Source organism: Tauraco erythrolophus, chromosome 19 (assembly GCF_009769465.1).
Source record: "Tauraco erythrolophus isolate bTauEry1 chromosome 19, bTauEry1.pri, whole genome shotgun sequence".
In the NCBI taxonomy this organism is placed as follows: Eukaryota; Metazoa; Chordata; class Aves; order Musophagiformes; family Musophagidae; genus Tauraco; species Tauraco erythrolophus.
Genome location: NC_141483.1, coordinates 13,856,776 through 13,872,394, shown reverse-complemented (window position 1 = coordinate 13,872,394; position 15,619 = coordinate 13,856,776). Strand labels below are relative to the sequence as shown.

The 15,619-nt window shown below is 38.5% G+C and overlaps 1 protein-coding gene across 1 annotated transcript; it reads left to right on the top strand.

The window, feature by feature from the left end:
- Positions 1-108: 108 nt before the first annotated feature.
- RSRC2 (arginine and serine rich coiled-coil 2) lies at positions 109-15,236 on the top strand. Its single transcript, XM_086623292.1, has 10 exons — positions 109-207; positions 3,228-3,384; positions 3,989-4,032; positions 6,644-6,834; positions 7,805-7,948; positions 11,661-11,783; positions 11,884-11,963; positions 12,560-12,792; positions 13,987-14,076; positions 14,579-15,236. The coding sequence occupies exons 1-10, from the start codon at positions 202-204 to the stop codon at positions 14,756-14,758; spliced, it is 1,248 nt and encodes a 415-aa protein (XP_086479418.1). The 5' UTR covers positions 109-201; the 3' UTR covers positions 14,759-15,236.
- The last annotated feature ends 383 nt before the right edge of the window (positions 15,237-15,619 follow it).

Below are 15,619 nucleotides of genomic sequence, written 5' to 3'. Positions count from 1 at the left end.
ATACCGCCTAATCCGTCTCCCAGAGTGCACCGCAACTCCCCGCCGCCTTCCCCCGCCCCTGGTTACATCCGGGCGCCTGGAGGGAGAGGGAGGGCGGGGCGTGTCGCCTCGGCTCGCGAGCGCGGCGGCTGTTGCTGCTGAGGGAGGTGTCGCTCCGTGTGAGGAGTTGCTGAGGGGGAGCGGCGTCCTGGGCGCTCGGTCATGGCGGTGAGTGGTGCTCGCCGCTGGGGTTTTTGGGGGGAGCCGAGCTGAGGAGGGGGAGCCGCGGGCCGGGAGGGAAGAGTGTGTGAGATGGGGAGGGCTGGGCCGGGGAGCCGTGTGCGCGGAGAGACAAAATGGCGCCCGCCGCGCCTTCGCTTGCCGGCGCCATCATGGGCCTCGGGGAGGGGGTGGCCCCTTTTCACCCGTTACCTCTCGCCCTGCTTCTGGAAGTTTCTGTTTCATTTCGCTGGGTTTGGGGAGAAGCGAGGAGGCCGTATGGCTCAGGCCCTGTCGTTCCCTGCCTGAGGAGACGCGCGTTACTGTTACAGGAGCGGACGGTTCTCAGAGGGGCTGTGGGCGCAGGTCCCCTGGGAGGGGAGGAGGGAACGAGTCGGTTTGGTGGTTGGGCCATGCTCAGTTTTCCTTCCTGTAGCTTTCCCTGTCCTGTTATTTTGCTTTGTGTTTGGTCATAAGCCTGCTGTTTTCAGCGCCTTCTGGCACCCAGTGATTATTTATTTGCTCCCATGTTGCTGTGTTTATGGTCACTATCGATAGGAAACCCTACTGCTGTGCTTATTACTGTCCTTTGTGTTCATGCGTGACCTACGAATGTAGCTTTATTATCTTCTAAAATTTGCGTGGCCTGGTAACATATAAAAATTTTTGTCCCATAAGTGAGTTGAAAAACTAATAAAAGTAGTTAAGAAACCTGACGTGGTTAATTTTTTTCAAAAGTTATTAAGTAGTCTTGAGTGAAAAAACAAAACAAAATAAAACGAAGCAGAGTCTGAAGTGATAAAACTCTTCAAAGTTGACTTTAAGTACTTTGTGGTGTTTAATCTCGTATTTTAAGTTGTTGTCTTGAAAGTTTGACCAGTCATGAAACAAAACAAGAGGACCATAGACTTCTAGAGAAAATTCATCCTTCTTTTTTTTATAATGATACTTTTTTCGTTTATATTACTTGTTAAGAATAAGACAGATTTTTCTGTAAAAGGACTTGAAGAACTATGGACTTGTAGTTTTACACCTAGATTACAGGAACCTCAAAGATAGTGCCTGTCAAGTAGCAGATGAGGGACTTGTTCGATGAAACTGAGCTTGTGGCCATCGAAGAACTGAGTATAGTCTTGCTGAAGTCTGTCAGCCTTTTTTAGCTGTCTGTTTTTGTAGAGCTGAGAGATTTCTCTAAAGTGCAGTGCGTAAGGGCGTTAATGAGCAGCAATGTATATAAATAATGAGACTGGTAGCCCAGGAAAGTGTGGCAGTAGACTCAGTTTCAGTTGGATACTATGTTTAAAAGCACAGTTAACTTAGACTGTCAGCTGGTGTTCTTACCCTTCTCAAGTAACTTTGAAATGTAAATTTATAGAAATCTCAACATTCCTTTGAAACTTGTTCTAGCTGAGTCTTTTGGAAACCTTAGATGAAGGGAGGGACTGAGTAGAAGAGGGGAAAGCATAGATAAGCAGATGATGGATAGGTGTGAAATGCCAAGGATTGTGATGGCTAAGATCACAAATAAAGGAGTTAGTTCCCACTCTTTATCTAATATTCTAAAGTTTTCAGGATGGTGGGTGGTGCGTTGATAGTATTCAGAAGCATCACTGAGACTATAGTTAAAGCTCTGCTGCAGGTGCAGTCTTAACTGGTCTTGTCCATATGCTGGTGTGTTTTGAACTAGATATTGCTATGCTATGCAAATGGAGAAGTGAACAGCTGCTTTATCTCTCTTGAAGAGATTTTAATATAGCTGTATCTTTGTACAGATGCAAATTAATAAAGAATTGGGCGCACTAAGCAGTAGTAGCGGAAATATAAATGCAAAGATTTACCTGTAGCATGTTATGAAGAACGTATACTATTAATACACAAGATATTCATGACAACCTGTAATATCTGTTGTGGTTTAAGAAAAACTAGCTGCTTTGTTTTCAAAGTAATGTATATAAATCAGCATTTGAGAGGTTTTCACATCTTGTTCGGTCTGCAAGTAAAACTGCAGCACATAGAAAACCATGCAAGTTTGAGTCCTCTGCTACGCTAAATTATCTTCATGAATAGTGTTTCTGGGCCAAATTATGTCCTTAGCCAAATTGTCTGCAACCACACCGTGTTCAGAAGGTTTGAGTATGACTGCCATTTGTGTGATCAGAACAAGAGAGACCAATGAATCTGTAAAGGGATTCATGAAAGCGCGTTCTACTTTTTCCATCCTGTTGCTGTCATTGCATTGTACGCCGGTCGTACGCATTAACTTCTCTCAGCGTTGAATCACAAAGCAGTCTTGACTGCTCTACACAGGATAAATTTCTGGGTTTAGTCCTCCTAGGTCAAGGTTTAGAAGGGATGGAGGGAACATCTTGGGTTTTGTCATCTAAGAAAAACGTGATACCAGAAATTATTGGGACAGATGAGTGTGACCTATATGTACTCTCATAAAATGCACGTTCTTGCATGGAGATACTATTGGAAGATTTTCCTTATTCCAGAGTTAGCTACCTAACACTAACACAACACACCTCATTTCATTTCACTCCAAAGTTCATTCTGTACTTCAAAATACTGCAAGGATTTGTTCTATGCCTCCTTAGTGCCTTAACTTGTGAAGTGCCTTAGATCTGTTGGGACAGTATTGAGTAATTTTAATCATGTAACTGTTAAAAGGTAATTGACCCACAAACACCACCATGTAGAGAAATCTGGAGATCAGAGTTTAGTCTTACTGATACCATCAAAAGCGCATGGAAAAAGTAAATTGCAGTCTAATGTAGTGGGAGAGCAAAATGGTGCTATATATTAGTTCTCTTTATTAAAAGTCTTGGAAAATCAATCTGTATACAGTGACACAGTTCACTGCAAGGCTGTCAAGCTATTACCTAACTAATAGTGGGATGGCTACTCAAGAGATTGTCTTTACAGGAAGTAATATTTAGTGTGTCTTCAGAGGAAGTACAAAGTAAATAGTGTTCCTTGGTTTTTAGGCCTAAGTTTTTGATTTCTAAACATTTTGTTTTCGTATGTAGGGTAGTGATACAGAACGAGATGGAGTAGCCCCAGAAAAGTCCTCTCCAGAAGGAGAGAAGAAAAAGGAACAATCAGATGCCTCTAGTTCTCCGAGAACGTCAAAGCATCATTATTCAAGATCTCGCTCACGGTCGAGGGAAAGAAGACGGAAGTCAGGTATGATCTTCATATAAGCAAAGTTGCTTAATGATGTTCTGGTGTGTGCTTGTAGAACTGAGAGATCTTTAAAGCGGTTTTGAAATAATATACGGACTTAGCTCTAGTCATTTGTTAGAACTGGGAAAAAATGAAACTACTAATTTTGGTTTTGTGTCTCAATTGTGTTATATTGAGACTTTTCAATTGTAATGATAGAAGTGCCAAGGAAAAAGGTCAGTGTTCAGGGGATGGGGGCGGGGAACAACACACACAACACCAAATAGAAACCCATACTACTTTGTCTTTGTTTTAATTAGATATGCTTAGACAGGGATACTTTTGCATGGCTGTAACAAAAATAAGGTTATCTGGCTGAAGGATGTGACTGGAGTATGACATGGACTAGTTTTTCACTATAAGAGCTTAAATAAATGCAAACAAAGAACTGAGAATAACAGCTGGAGTTGGCTTTCTGCAGTAGATATTCAAATAGTGCTGTTTGTTTTCTAAATCTCTGTTCTTGGCTTTGGGGAGCGGAACAACTAAAAGCAACTAGAAAGATTATAGCCAGCTGATCTCCTCTTTAACTTGGTAAATAACAATAACGTGTTTTCTTCTCCAGATACTGAAGGAAGGAAACACAGGAGCCGGAGCAGAAGCAAAGAGGTAATTAAAACTTTGTAGTGTTTAGGTATTTGTACAATACATCTTAAAAAGTATCTTGTAGTAATGCACATATATGTAAACCTATATAAATGACTTTATGGTAAGTACAAGAAATTGGAAACTTTAAGCTTAAAAATGGATATGGAGATCCTTTCGTAGTGAAGCATGATTGCAGCCATCATGTTGACAAGGTAATAGTTTTATAGAAAAATGCTTTCAGAAACTAGTAACTTAATTTCTTTTTTTTTTTTTTTTCCCCTGTGTGGAAACAGCCAAAAGAAAGAATTCATGTGGAGTAGTAGAATGGTGTTCTTGATGACTTTCACAGAGCTTCCATTAACCAAAAGCCTTGGGTGGCTTTATTCCTGGCCAATGTTCAGGACTTTCAATTATAAATACCCATCTACTTAAGTACATAAAAACCCAATTCCCCACCTGACTGAGCTTTGTTTATTGCATTCTTTAATTGTAAAGACTGTCATAGCTTGACAAACAAGCTGAGTCAGCTGAAAACATGACAGTAGGCAGCAAAAATTTCAGAGGGCTGTCTCTTTTTTTAAATAAATAAATATGTGTGAGATATATACAGGGGAGTGAGAAGAGACAGCATCAATAATACCTTGAAAATAACTGGCTTGCACACCAGAGAAGAGATGAAACGAGCAAACCAGGAACATCGAAATAGTCACAGAGAAGCTTAAGCCATGTGGGGCAATAGCAGGCTGGGTCAGATGAGGGACTTTTGAACTTTTTACCCGGGTCAGGAGCTTCTCCTTCCCCTGTTCCAATGGAAGCTCTGTTTAAAAAAGGAGGAGGAAAAGAAAAATAATCTAGGAGAGTTTTTGTGAAATTGAATATATTGTTTAGCTCACATGATAACATTTCTATAATAAATCATACTCAGCGTGCTAATGCGCGAAGAGACTGAACTGAAGACGCTGCAGACTCAGATAGCAAAATTATAAGCCTACTTCATGATAAGGTAACTATTAGTCATTCAAACTCATTTCCCTTAAAAATATCTTAAATCCGTTATGGGATATAATGGTGGTTTATTACTAAGTGTGTGTCTGAAAGATGTGATTTGGAAAAAAAAAAAAAGAAATAATCTGTTTAATGTTTAAAGAAAAAGTCCTTGCATAGGATTATGTCTAGTGTTTTGCCATGCTGTTGGATCTAACCTTAAATTATTTAGCAGTTCCTAAGTTTCACAGAGTGAGCAGGTGGGGAGTAACGTCCTGCAGTAGATGTACTGTTTTCATTAATTTCCAACATCAAGCTCTTTGTAGACTAAATACTGAGTATCAGTAATTCTTTTTAATGTGTATATCAAAACAACTACTTATGGAAATACATATTTAAAATTAATGTACAGATAACATCTCAAACTTCAGATATGTTTTTATGTAATAACTGATTCTTCAAGGAGTTCAGAATAAAATACTGTAAAAGCAGGAAAAATACCTAACATTATTGTATACTTGAAGAACTGTAATGAAATACGTTTAGAAATGGATAGTTAGAAAGGCTTGAATAAGTGAGCATAAGCTAATTATAGCATCTTCTCCAGACTTGTTTGAGAGAGAGTTAAGATTATAGGAAAGATTTTATGAGTAGTTAACAGATTTACATAAGGGAAAAAAAAACCCACCTCTTAAGAATTGGGTTTTAGTCTAAAATGAATGTATCATGCTTGAATTGTGGCTTGAAACAAAACATTATTTAAACATAAGACTTAAGTTGGCTATGCTTTTGTGCTAGAAAGATTTCAAAATAAACTGGATGTATTAAGAAAAGGTGTTGATGTCATGCCTTAGTCTCCAAGGAAAACACTGGCAAAAATCAGGCCTGACCTTGCTAAGTATTTTTGGCATTGGGACTATAAAAAGGAATCTCTTTTTTTTTTTTTTAAGAGGCACTGCAGGAGGAAATTGCGGTATAGAGGAGCAGCATATATTTAATTTAAAACTACTGTGGGAAGTCTGAGTGATGCATGTTAGTTTTAAATACCAAAAATTGGATATCAAACATCTAACTTATTACTTTGCTTTTTAAAAACTGTTCGAAGTTACTGACTGAAGAGAGTCTTCCTCTAAAAATTAATTACCTCTTGATGGATAGACAATCGTTTTAGTTCTAAAAGCAAAATAGTATGTGTCTGAAACTACGTGTGAATCTTAGAAACTTTCTATGTGGTAGGATTAGGCAAATATTAAATAGTCACTACAAATGTCAGTGTATATATACGTGTTTTCATAAGTTGCCAGGTACTTACTATGTGTTTGGAATAGGGACAGTGACTGAGGATGACAGTTGGTTTTGTTACAATGCTGTGAACTGCTATATGGAAACATTGTAAAGATACCTTGATGGATGGTTTAGAAATCATTTAGACAGTGGGGAGAAGAGAAAAGGGGGAAAAATTATAGTGTGCCTTTGCAACTTTGGGTAGTTGGTGGCATTAGGTAAAATAGCCATCGCTTGTGATTGATTCACACTCCTAAGGTTACTAATGTTGCATCACAGCTTATCATTTTTTATCTTCTGATACCCATACTAACTCTCTTTGTTGCACTATTTTCCTGAAAGAACCAACTTCTTCTTAAAACAGGCAAGAAGACACGAATCCAAAGAGAAGTCCTCTAAGAAGCACAAATCTGAAGACCACAATGACAAAGAACATTCTTCTGACAAGGGAAGAGAGAGCCTAAATTCATCTGAAAATGGTGAGGATAGACATAAACGCAAAGAGAGAAAGTCATCAAGAGGGAGGAGTCATTCAAGATCCAGGTCTCGTGAAAGGTAGGTTGTTTTACATGATCGTTCTTTAAGTACATTTGTGAAAGCAGTGTTTAGAATTTGTGCAGGCTTCTGAAGTACAGCTGAATTATTTAACTCTAAAACATCTATTTATGTTGCATGTTTCAGTTTTCATTGGGTAGTGCATTTGCTGCTACATGGCTTTTTTTTTTCAGATTGGTTCAGAGTAAAAGTACAAAATATCTCTAAGGCTTTCTGTAGGTGTTCTGTCTTATGTTTGTAATTACTACACACAGTATAGAATATGTATAAACAGAGTGTATTAAATGTTCCCTGTGGTCAGTGACAGGAAAGAAAATACACGTTAGCGATGTCATGGCTTTTTACCTCCTAAAGCAAGACAGTGCTGTCCAAGCCTCCTTGCACCGTAGGCCACCTAGCAGGCACTAAGGGTAGGAGAATTGCTGGAGACAACCAGGCTGCTGCCAGAACTTTTCAGCCAGCTCTGCTCATAGCTGAGGGATCTGTAGCAAACATGATAGCAAGGAACATGCTTCAGCTAATGATGTGCTGAGGGGACCGTGTGTGGCTCGCAGGCTGAAATGTGGACATCTCTTCCCTAAGGTATTGCACTACCATGGGGAGGAGGAGGGCTTTATTCCCTTGAATTTAAGACTCCTGTATCAGATCAGTTTGGTCCTGTGTTTGTTTTGAGTACACTTTAATGAACAATTGAAAATAGCTATATCGAGGAGTATGATTGTTTACGTAAATTCTTCGTATCTCACTTGTCTGTTGTGACTGGTGGTAGTGTTTGGTTCCTTTCCCATTTCATCTCCCAGTCTTACAACTTAAACTGTTCCAGACATGAACTCTTCCTTGTGTAGTTTGCGGTCTCCCCACCCTGCCTGATGCATTTTGCCCTCTGGTGACGAACCTGTATGTAAGTCCTTAAGTAGAAGCTGAATTTAAACAGGAGAATATATGTAAGAATTTGGGACATGTGTTTCAGACGTCATCGTAGTAGAAGTCGTGATAGGAAAAAATCCCGATCTCGCAGCAGAGAGAGAAAACGGCGTGTAAGATCCCGCTCTAGATCAAGATCTAGACACAGACATAGAAGTAGAAGTAAAAGCAGAACTAGGAGTAGAAGCAGGTAAGTGTTAACTTCCACATATGTACGCTTAGTGGCGGTGGTTGGCTGAATGTTCTGTGACAGTCTGATGTATAGAATAACGATGGGTTTGCTGGTTACTACCTGTCCAGTGTTTCTAAATCCATTTGGCTTTTTCTCAGCTGTATTGCTACAGTGGGTACAGGCCTGGGTAGTTTGCGTACTCTTACAGAAACATTTGTCCTAGGTAGCTTAAGTGTCTCATTCTCAACTTTCCATAGCGTGATTTTGTGTTAGCAGTTAGAAATGCTTAACTAGTTATTTTGTGAGTGTCTTACAAAACCACCATTTTAGAACTTTTGACCGAGAAAGTAGAAGGAACTAACTCAGTATTTTGAGTAGTAATGATTACCAGAGTTCAAGCTCTTGTTGGTTTCTGAGACCACAATTTTAAATAGGCTATTTAAATGATACTTAAGTGGGAAAAACTGAAGAATAAGATACAACTAACCCTTTCATGCGTTGATATAAAAGTAATGTGGTTGGCAAAACACAACTTTAAAAATACTATCGTATTTCTTTCTTTTTGTTGGTGTATATATCATAAAAGGGAATTTTAACTGGAAATCACTGGCTGTCAGAGAAGATAAACTTTTTGAAGCTGACTAGTTTCTGATCAGTGTATTTAAAAATTTGTCTTGTCTGCGAACTAGCACAGTTAGCGTAGTGTTAAGGTGAATTTTGAGTCAGATGGGCTGTTTCTGCTCTGAATATACTATTGTGTTGGTGATTACCAGCTCCTTTTTGTCAAGTCCAACATGACACTATCATTTTGATTTTCCTCCCTATCTTGGGTCTTTCCTTTTCTTCTTTAAACTTAAATTCTAGAAGCAGAGATTGAAACGCTCTAGGTAGACACATGCTGGCGTGTTTTGGGTCTGTTTGACAGAGTTGAGATCTATACCTTACCTGGAATATGCTAGAGTTGAGGTTTTCATCACTGTGTAGCAGTTAATGTTTTCCCATACTGATGAATCATTGAGTATTTTGGTGTAGAGTTCTGAATCTGTTTGTATGTGTCACCTTTGCATTCTTAATACCCTGTAGGAAGTTGTGAATGAGTAAGCCGAAGTATGACTTAACGACTGTGACAGCTGTGTGTTTTCCCTCCTACTTTTTTGAAGTCAAACAAGCAGTTTGAATGCAAATTGGTGTCCCTCCAGAGCTCCCAAGAAAGTGTTTCCAGTGTTCCAGCTTATTTAGCAGTATTTTCACTAGAGTGTTTTAAATTGCGTATTTAAAGGGTGTAGAAGTTGGTTATGGCTACTCAGCATTACGGTGGATCATTGGAGACTTAAGGATCTAGCACACTCGTGTAATGCTACGTCATCACTTGTGAAACTGTTCAGAAGACTTATCTTTCTGAAGAACTAGTTGAATTACGTGGTTTGTGTCGTATTTTATTTTGGCATGCACTTTCTACCAAACTATCAGCTGGGGTGAGTAGAGCTGGGTCTTCGATTGGTGTATGTGTTACTTGCATTAATGGTATTTAAGCCACCTTCAGTGTGATGCATAAGGCTTCAGTTCCCCATTATTTCCAGTTGTTATAGATGATGTGCACTGACTGTTTTTAAAAGTCACTTGGAACATTTTGTGTTTGACTCTGTGAAAACTTCACGTCCCAGAATAGTTTTTTGCTTCTGCAGTGGAATTCAGGTTACCTGAACGGCAAACGTGGAAAGGAAAAGTAAGGAATAGTCATAGCTTAGGAATTTCTTCAACTGGAAACATGCCTTGTTGGATGTGAGGGACATACTGCAAGAATCCATTTCTTCTTTAAGTACTGTTTTTGTCTCACAAATCCTAGAGAAGGAAAATAAGTGAAGCGTAAGTCTTTTTTAACAATAGCTAGAACACTTCATCAAGTTCTGGGCTCAAGTGAAGCCTTTGGAAAGAGAGTTATGGGACAAGCCTTAAGGAAAACCCTTCACAAGCCAGATAACCATGATATGGAAACCTACCCTGTTGAAACTCAACTGTGAAATGAACTCCCTCATTCAGGAAATGCAGTATTTGTTGTGTTTCAGTTAACAGGATATGACAGAAGCATTTGTAAATAGTAGAGCCTGACCTTCTCTTGATGGTTCTTTGCATAATCTCAAGCTCATGTTTTCAGATGATCTGTCCTTACTAGCATTTAAACTAATCTTTTTGTTCTGTGAGCCTGTAGACCCTCCTGGCAGTTCTTTTGTGGCATTGCTCTGATTAAATGCTAGGTGGAAAACATGACGCCATCTGCTTGTTTCAAATGGAAATACATAAATACAAAAGCTCAAATATTTATTTCCTTGATGTTTACCAGTGCAATAAAGCATCAGACCAAAGACAAGACCAAACTACAATAGTCAGCACGGGAAAAATGAAGGTATCTTTGAAACATGCATTACATCTTATCTCAGGAATGCAGATCTGTCACTTCCCAGTGCCTGAATCTGCATCTTGTCATCTTCTATGAAAAGATAAGTCTCGCCTCCTTTGTATTCTACCAGATTTGTCATGTAAACAAGGATCTCTTTTTGTAACTTCAGTCTACATTTCATGGTGTTTGTAGATGCTGCCCAAGTTGCAAACAGAAGAAACAGAATGCCATTTAAAGTGGCTGTTGTCAAGTTAGCTATTATCTCAGTTAGCTTTTATCTCAAGTGGTTGATAGTAACATTTAAGTATAAAATTGCAGAAACATCTTTGTGCATCTCAACTTACTGTTTATGGCAAATCTGGGAAAAATGTGAGTGATTTCTCCTGTAACTTAAACTTTGTTGCACATTTCCAGTATCTGTGACTTTTGTTCAAAACATCTGTGTCAGCGGCTTAAACAGGGATAAACCCTTCTCTTGTGATGTAGATATTAATGAACCTGCAAAGAGAAGTACTGCTAATAGCACTTGATATTTTGAGTGGCTGTTGCTTAGATGGGACTAGATGTATGTGTTGTAAGAATGACTTCTACTTGGGAGGAGATGGGGAGAACGTTACTAATGGAGAACTGGACTGAATACTTTGGGATTTTGCTTAAAAATATATTTTAACTGGGTTCTTTCCAGATTGTCAGGCTTCAGATAATCAATGCTTTGTAGTTCTCTACACAGTGCTCTCCTCAAGAGCAAACCTGGGAGAAATTCCATATGTTTAACGAGCTCTGCCATTTAGCTTGATAGCTGCCTTCAAACAGTTGTCCAAAGCACTTTAAGTGACGAGTACACAGAGGGGAGAGAAATAGTAATTTCCCTGGGTACTATTCTAGTTTTTAAATTGAGCCTCTTAAAATGCTTATTTTTAACATAATTATAGTGCTGTGAGGTCTCTTAAGGTTGAAGCATTCTTGTAACTTGATGCACTTTACAGTTTTCTTGCAATTGACTTTACAGAAAGTTACACAGCGTTTTTTCTTGTGAGGTTTTAGAATGAAAAATGACCAGATCTATTTGTTCTAAACACTAAATGTAAGAGGGTAGATGAATACCCAGAATTACACGTTCTGTTACATAGTGCAGTTGGAAATCTTCAGTTTTAGCTCTATCTTGTTACAAGGCACATGTGACTGTTACACTGTTCTAGTGTGAAAGCTGTTCTTGAGAGCTGTCCAAGTTAATCATGAAGCAATTTTTCAAAGTTATGATCAAACACTTTATGAAATGTTAAAGCATGTATGTACCTTCATTGTTTTAGCAACTGTTAAATTTGGTTACAGAGAGCGAAAGAAAAGAATTGAAAAGCCTCGAAGATTCAGCAGGAGTCATAGCCGGAGCCCGAGTCCGCCACCTTTTCGGGGACGAAATACAGCTATGGATGCACAGGAAGCATTAGCCAGAAGGTCAGAAATTGTTACAATTTTAATGATATGTAGCATAAATAAGCTGCTGTTGTTGATTTTGTATGTCTAAATGTTTTTATTCTCATCTACTTACTTTTAGACTGGAAAGAGCAAAGAAACTGCAGGAACAGAGAGAGAAAGAAATGGTTGAAAAACAGAAGCAACAGGAAATGGCTGCAGGTAGGCCATGTATATTATATTAATTCCTAAACAATAGTGTGGGGGAAAAATAGCGTAGGCTTATGTGTTGTGTTACAGTCCTGTCCAACAGATGTGCAGGTTGTCTTTTTTGTAAAATTGTTAACTTTGTCCATGTATAAGAACCACAACTAGAACTAGGAAGTGTTTCCAAAAACAAAATTTAAAACAAACAAATACAACGAAAAAACACGAACAGGACTTTGTATCACCGAGTATTGATAACTTGGTAACAAAACCAGTATGTATTATGCTGGTAAATGATTTTGTGATGGTCATTCGACCCTTCCTTTATGCATCATTAGGCAAAGCTTAATGAAAGCTCAGGGGTATTTAGAAGCATGAGGTACACTAGTTTTAGTAAACCAGAACTAAAAGTGAAAATATTGGAGACTTGTTTCTTAATTTACAAATAACATATATTTTATCACACATTTGTTATTTGGGCATTTTGAACTTACTTCAAGTGAAGGGAAGTGTTTGGGGTTTTTGAGTTGGGTTTTTTTGAGAAGGAGGGGAATCAAAACCACAAAAAGTCTGAACTTACTGTCTGATAGCAAATTGTCTTTCTTTTTCAGCAGCTGCAGCCACCGGGGGTTCTGTTATCAATGTTGCTGCTCTTCTGGCGTCGGGAACACAAGTAACTCCTCAAATAGCGATGGCAGCTCAAATGGCAGCACTACAAGCAAAAGCACTAGCAGAGACTGGAATAGCTGTACCTAGCTATTACAACCCAGCAGCAGTGAATCCCATGAAATTTGCTGAGCAAGAGAAAAAGCGGAAGATGCTTTGGCAAGGCAAAAAAGAAGGGGTAATGTTGTCTTTTCTTACTTTTATAGAACTTGTTTCAAAACATCTTGCACTCAGTTTAAGGATGCTTGTTAACATTATTTCCAGGAAAATAGCCTAAAGTAAAACTTGAGGAGTGAAAGGACTAAGATAACTAGACCTTCAATGACAAATGGTTGTGATGCAAGCCTTAGGAAAACCCCTGTTGTCATAAAACTGAGAGGTATAACTGGATATTAACCTAACATTTGTCAGTTTGCCTACAACTTGCAACTAAATAACAAATACAGATGGTCTCTTTTTACTGAAAAGTGATCCCTAAGCTGTAGTAACTGTAATTGACCTGTCCTTTCTGAGGCGGTAGAGATTTTTCATTTCATTGTTGTATCCTGTCCAATTCCAGACTTCCAAAACAAGTCTGCAAACCTTGCTAGTCACTTTTCAGGAGTAGAGGAATGCATTACTAACACTAACAAAAGTTAGAAATACAAATAAGCCTTCAGACTTTTGCTGTGTCGAATAAATGCTCTTGCAATTAGAGAAGTACAGGCCACCAAATAAAAAAGGCTCCTGTGACAGTTACTTTTTCAGAAGATCGCTGAATTTTGAGTACAGGTTTTGCCTGCTGATAGATACTATGGAAAAATTGGTGCTTTGACAATTTGTATTTTTGTCTTTTGAGACTATGCTAGTATGGAAGTGTGTTTGTTACATGAGATTAAGTATCATCATGCATCTGTTATGTAACAAGCTCACTTAGCTTTTCCAAGCTGTTTCATAAGATGTGAAAAACTGAAACTGGTTCATGTGGCATTGATGGGAGGCAAAAGGGAGGGGAAAAGAAACCCGAATGCCAAGCGGTTCTTCCTGAATTGTACTGTATGTTGCTGAATTGTAATAAGCAAGTTTGTTTTTCCATAACTCGCTTTAAGCATGCATTCTGACAAGGTTTCCAAACTACATAGAAATGAGTGTGATCCACCCGAGTAAAGAACATACCTCTGTTTCGGAACCTATGGTTAAGTAGACTTCCCTTGCAAAGAGTTTCTGAGGATGCTGCAGGAATGTCGATGTGACTAGGAAACTTCTTACTTCCAGCTGTGCTATGACTACACAATGGGCTTGTTTTTAATACTGCTTTTTTGCTTGCTATTGTATTGTGATATTAACAGACACTTACGTGAAAAGGTGATACATCTTTTTTTAACTTGTGCAGGATAAATCACAGTCTGCAGAAATATGGGAAAAACTAAATTTTGGAAACAAGGACCAAAATGTCAAATTCAGAAAACTGATGGGCATTAAGGTAAAGAGTTCTGAATGTGTAAGTCCTATTATTAATTGTAGGATAGTGATTTCTTTTATTTTAAAGTGTACCTCAATCAGTAAAGATGTTAAGTTAACCTGATACTACCTGATATAAAGAACTTTAAATATTTCTCACTGAACTTCACAAGCAGCATCTAAATCTGAATGTAAGTTAAATTCTAGAATTTAACAAGGCACCTGTTACAATCTGTAACAACAGTGGTGACAGTAACCAATATTCTTAATGTGATAAACAGTGTTACCTTGTATAGACAAGTTGATTGGAAACATGTATTTAAATGACTTAGAAAAAGCACCTGGATGAAGGCCTCTTACGACAGTGAGAGTCAAGCTATACTGGAATGTTCCAGCAATAAAACCAAAGGCTGGAATTCTTTTGAAAACAACAAAGCAAAATTTTTACATTTAGGACACCTGTAGTATATGAAAACACCACTTCCTACACAGCTAATGTTTGTTCTCTTCTGTCTGGTTTCTAGAGTGAGGATGAAGCTGGCTGTAGTTCAGTTGATGAAGAGAGTTACAAAACGCTGAAACAACAGGAGGAGGTTTTCAGAAATCTAGATGCACAGTATGAAATGGCAAGATCACAAACTCATACGCAAAGAGGAATGGGATTGGGGTTTACGTCTTCAATGAGAGGAATGGATGCAGTTTGAAATAAAAAAAAAAACAGAAGAAGCAGCAGTTTTAAAGTTTGGGACTATGGAAGGTTCTTGTTCAAATGTTGGGTCCTTGTTCACCAAAAAGCTAGCATTCTAGCTTGCATGGGTGTTGCATTGACTTTAATTTATTGAAAAATACAATTTTTTTGTAAATATCAGATCAGTGATTCTGGTGTTAGTGTTGTAATCAGGTTATACCCACTTCCATTAAACTTGACAGAACTATAGAAGGACAGTATTTTTTAGTTAAAGTTCTACTTTTCAAACCAAGCAGCAGATGGGGTAAACGCATACATGGATATTTCGTGTCCACTGTCTTGTGTACTTTTGTACTTTAACCTTGTACAGTTATTTCCAATTCTTGAAACATGAAAGAAACATTGTGTAGATGTTATTTAGCAGTCTGGGCCAATAGGCACATAATCCAGTGCAAAAAAACCTGGTTAATAATAAAGACATTTTTTCTCTAAGGTCTTTAATTAAGTTGTCTTTGGGGCCAAACTCTGAGGAAGCTGGTTCAGAGATGTCAGGAAAACTTGAGAAGTCAGAAACAGAGTGTTTGTTTTGGTTTGCTTCTTTTGAAGTAGGATTTTCCTAAAATAAGGAGACTTGGAGTGTGGAATGCTGACAAAATGAGTTCAATGTGATGCAAATTTCAGCAAAGAGAGAGGGATAACCAAACCATTGGTGAGACAGGTAGGATGTCAGAGCCCCCTGCTAGTACTTAAAAGTACTGGCCAGTGTGTTAACTTTTTGTGGGAGATTCCGTATCCTTGTCTTGTAGGAGTTCCTGTATCCCAGCACGTTAGATGCACAAGGCAGTGCCCCATCACGAGCCTGACGCCTTTCCAGGGC

Bases quoted from the DNA above. Each gene is read 5' to 3' on its own strand.
- RSRC2 (XM_086623292.1), top strand. The intron at 3,385-3,988 runs GTATGATCTTCA...TTTCTTCTCCAG, and splicing joins GGAAAGAAGACGGAAGTCAG to ATACTGAAGGAAGGAAACAC. The intron at 6,835-7,804 runs GTAGGTTGTTTT...CATGTGTTTCAG, and splicing joins AGATCCAGGTCTCGTGAAAG to ACGTCATCGTAGTAGAAGTC.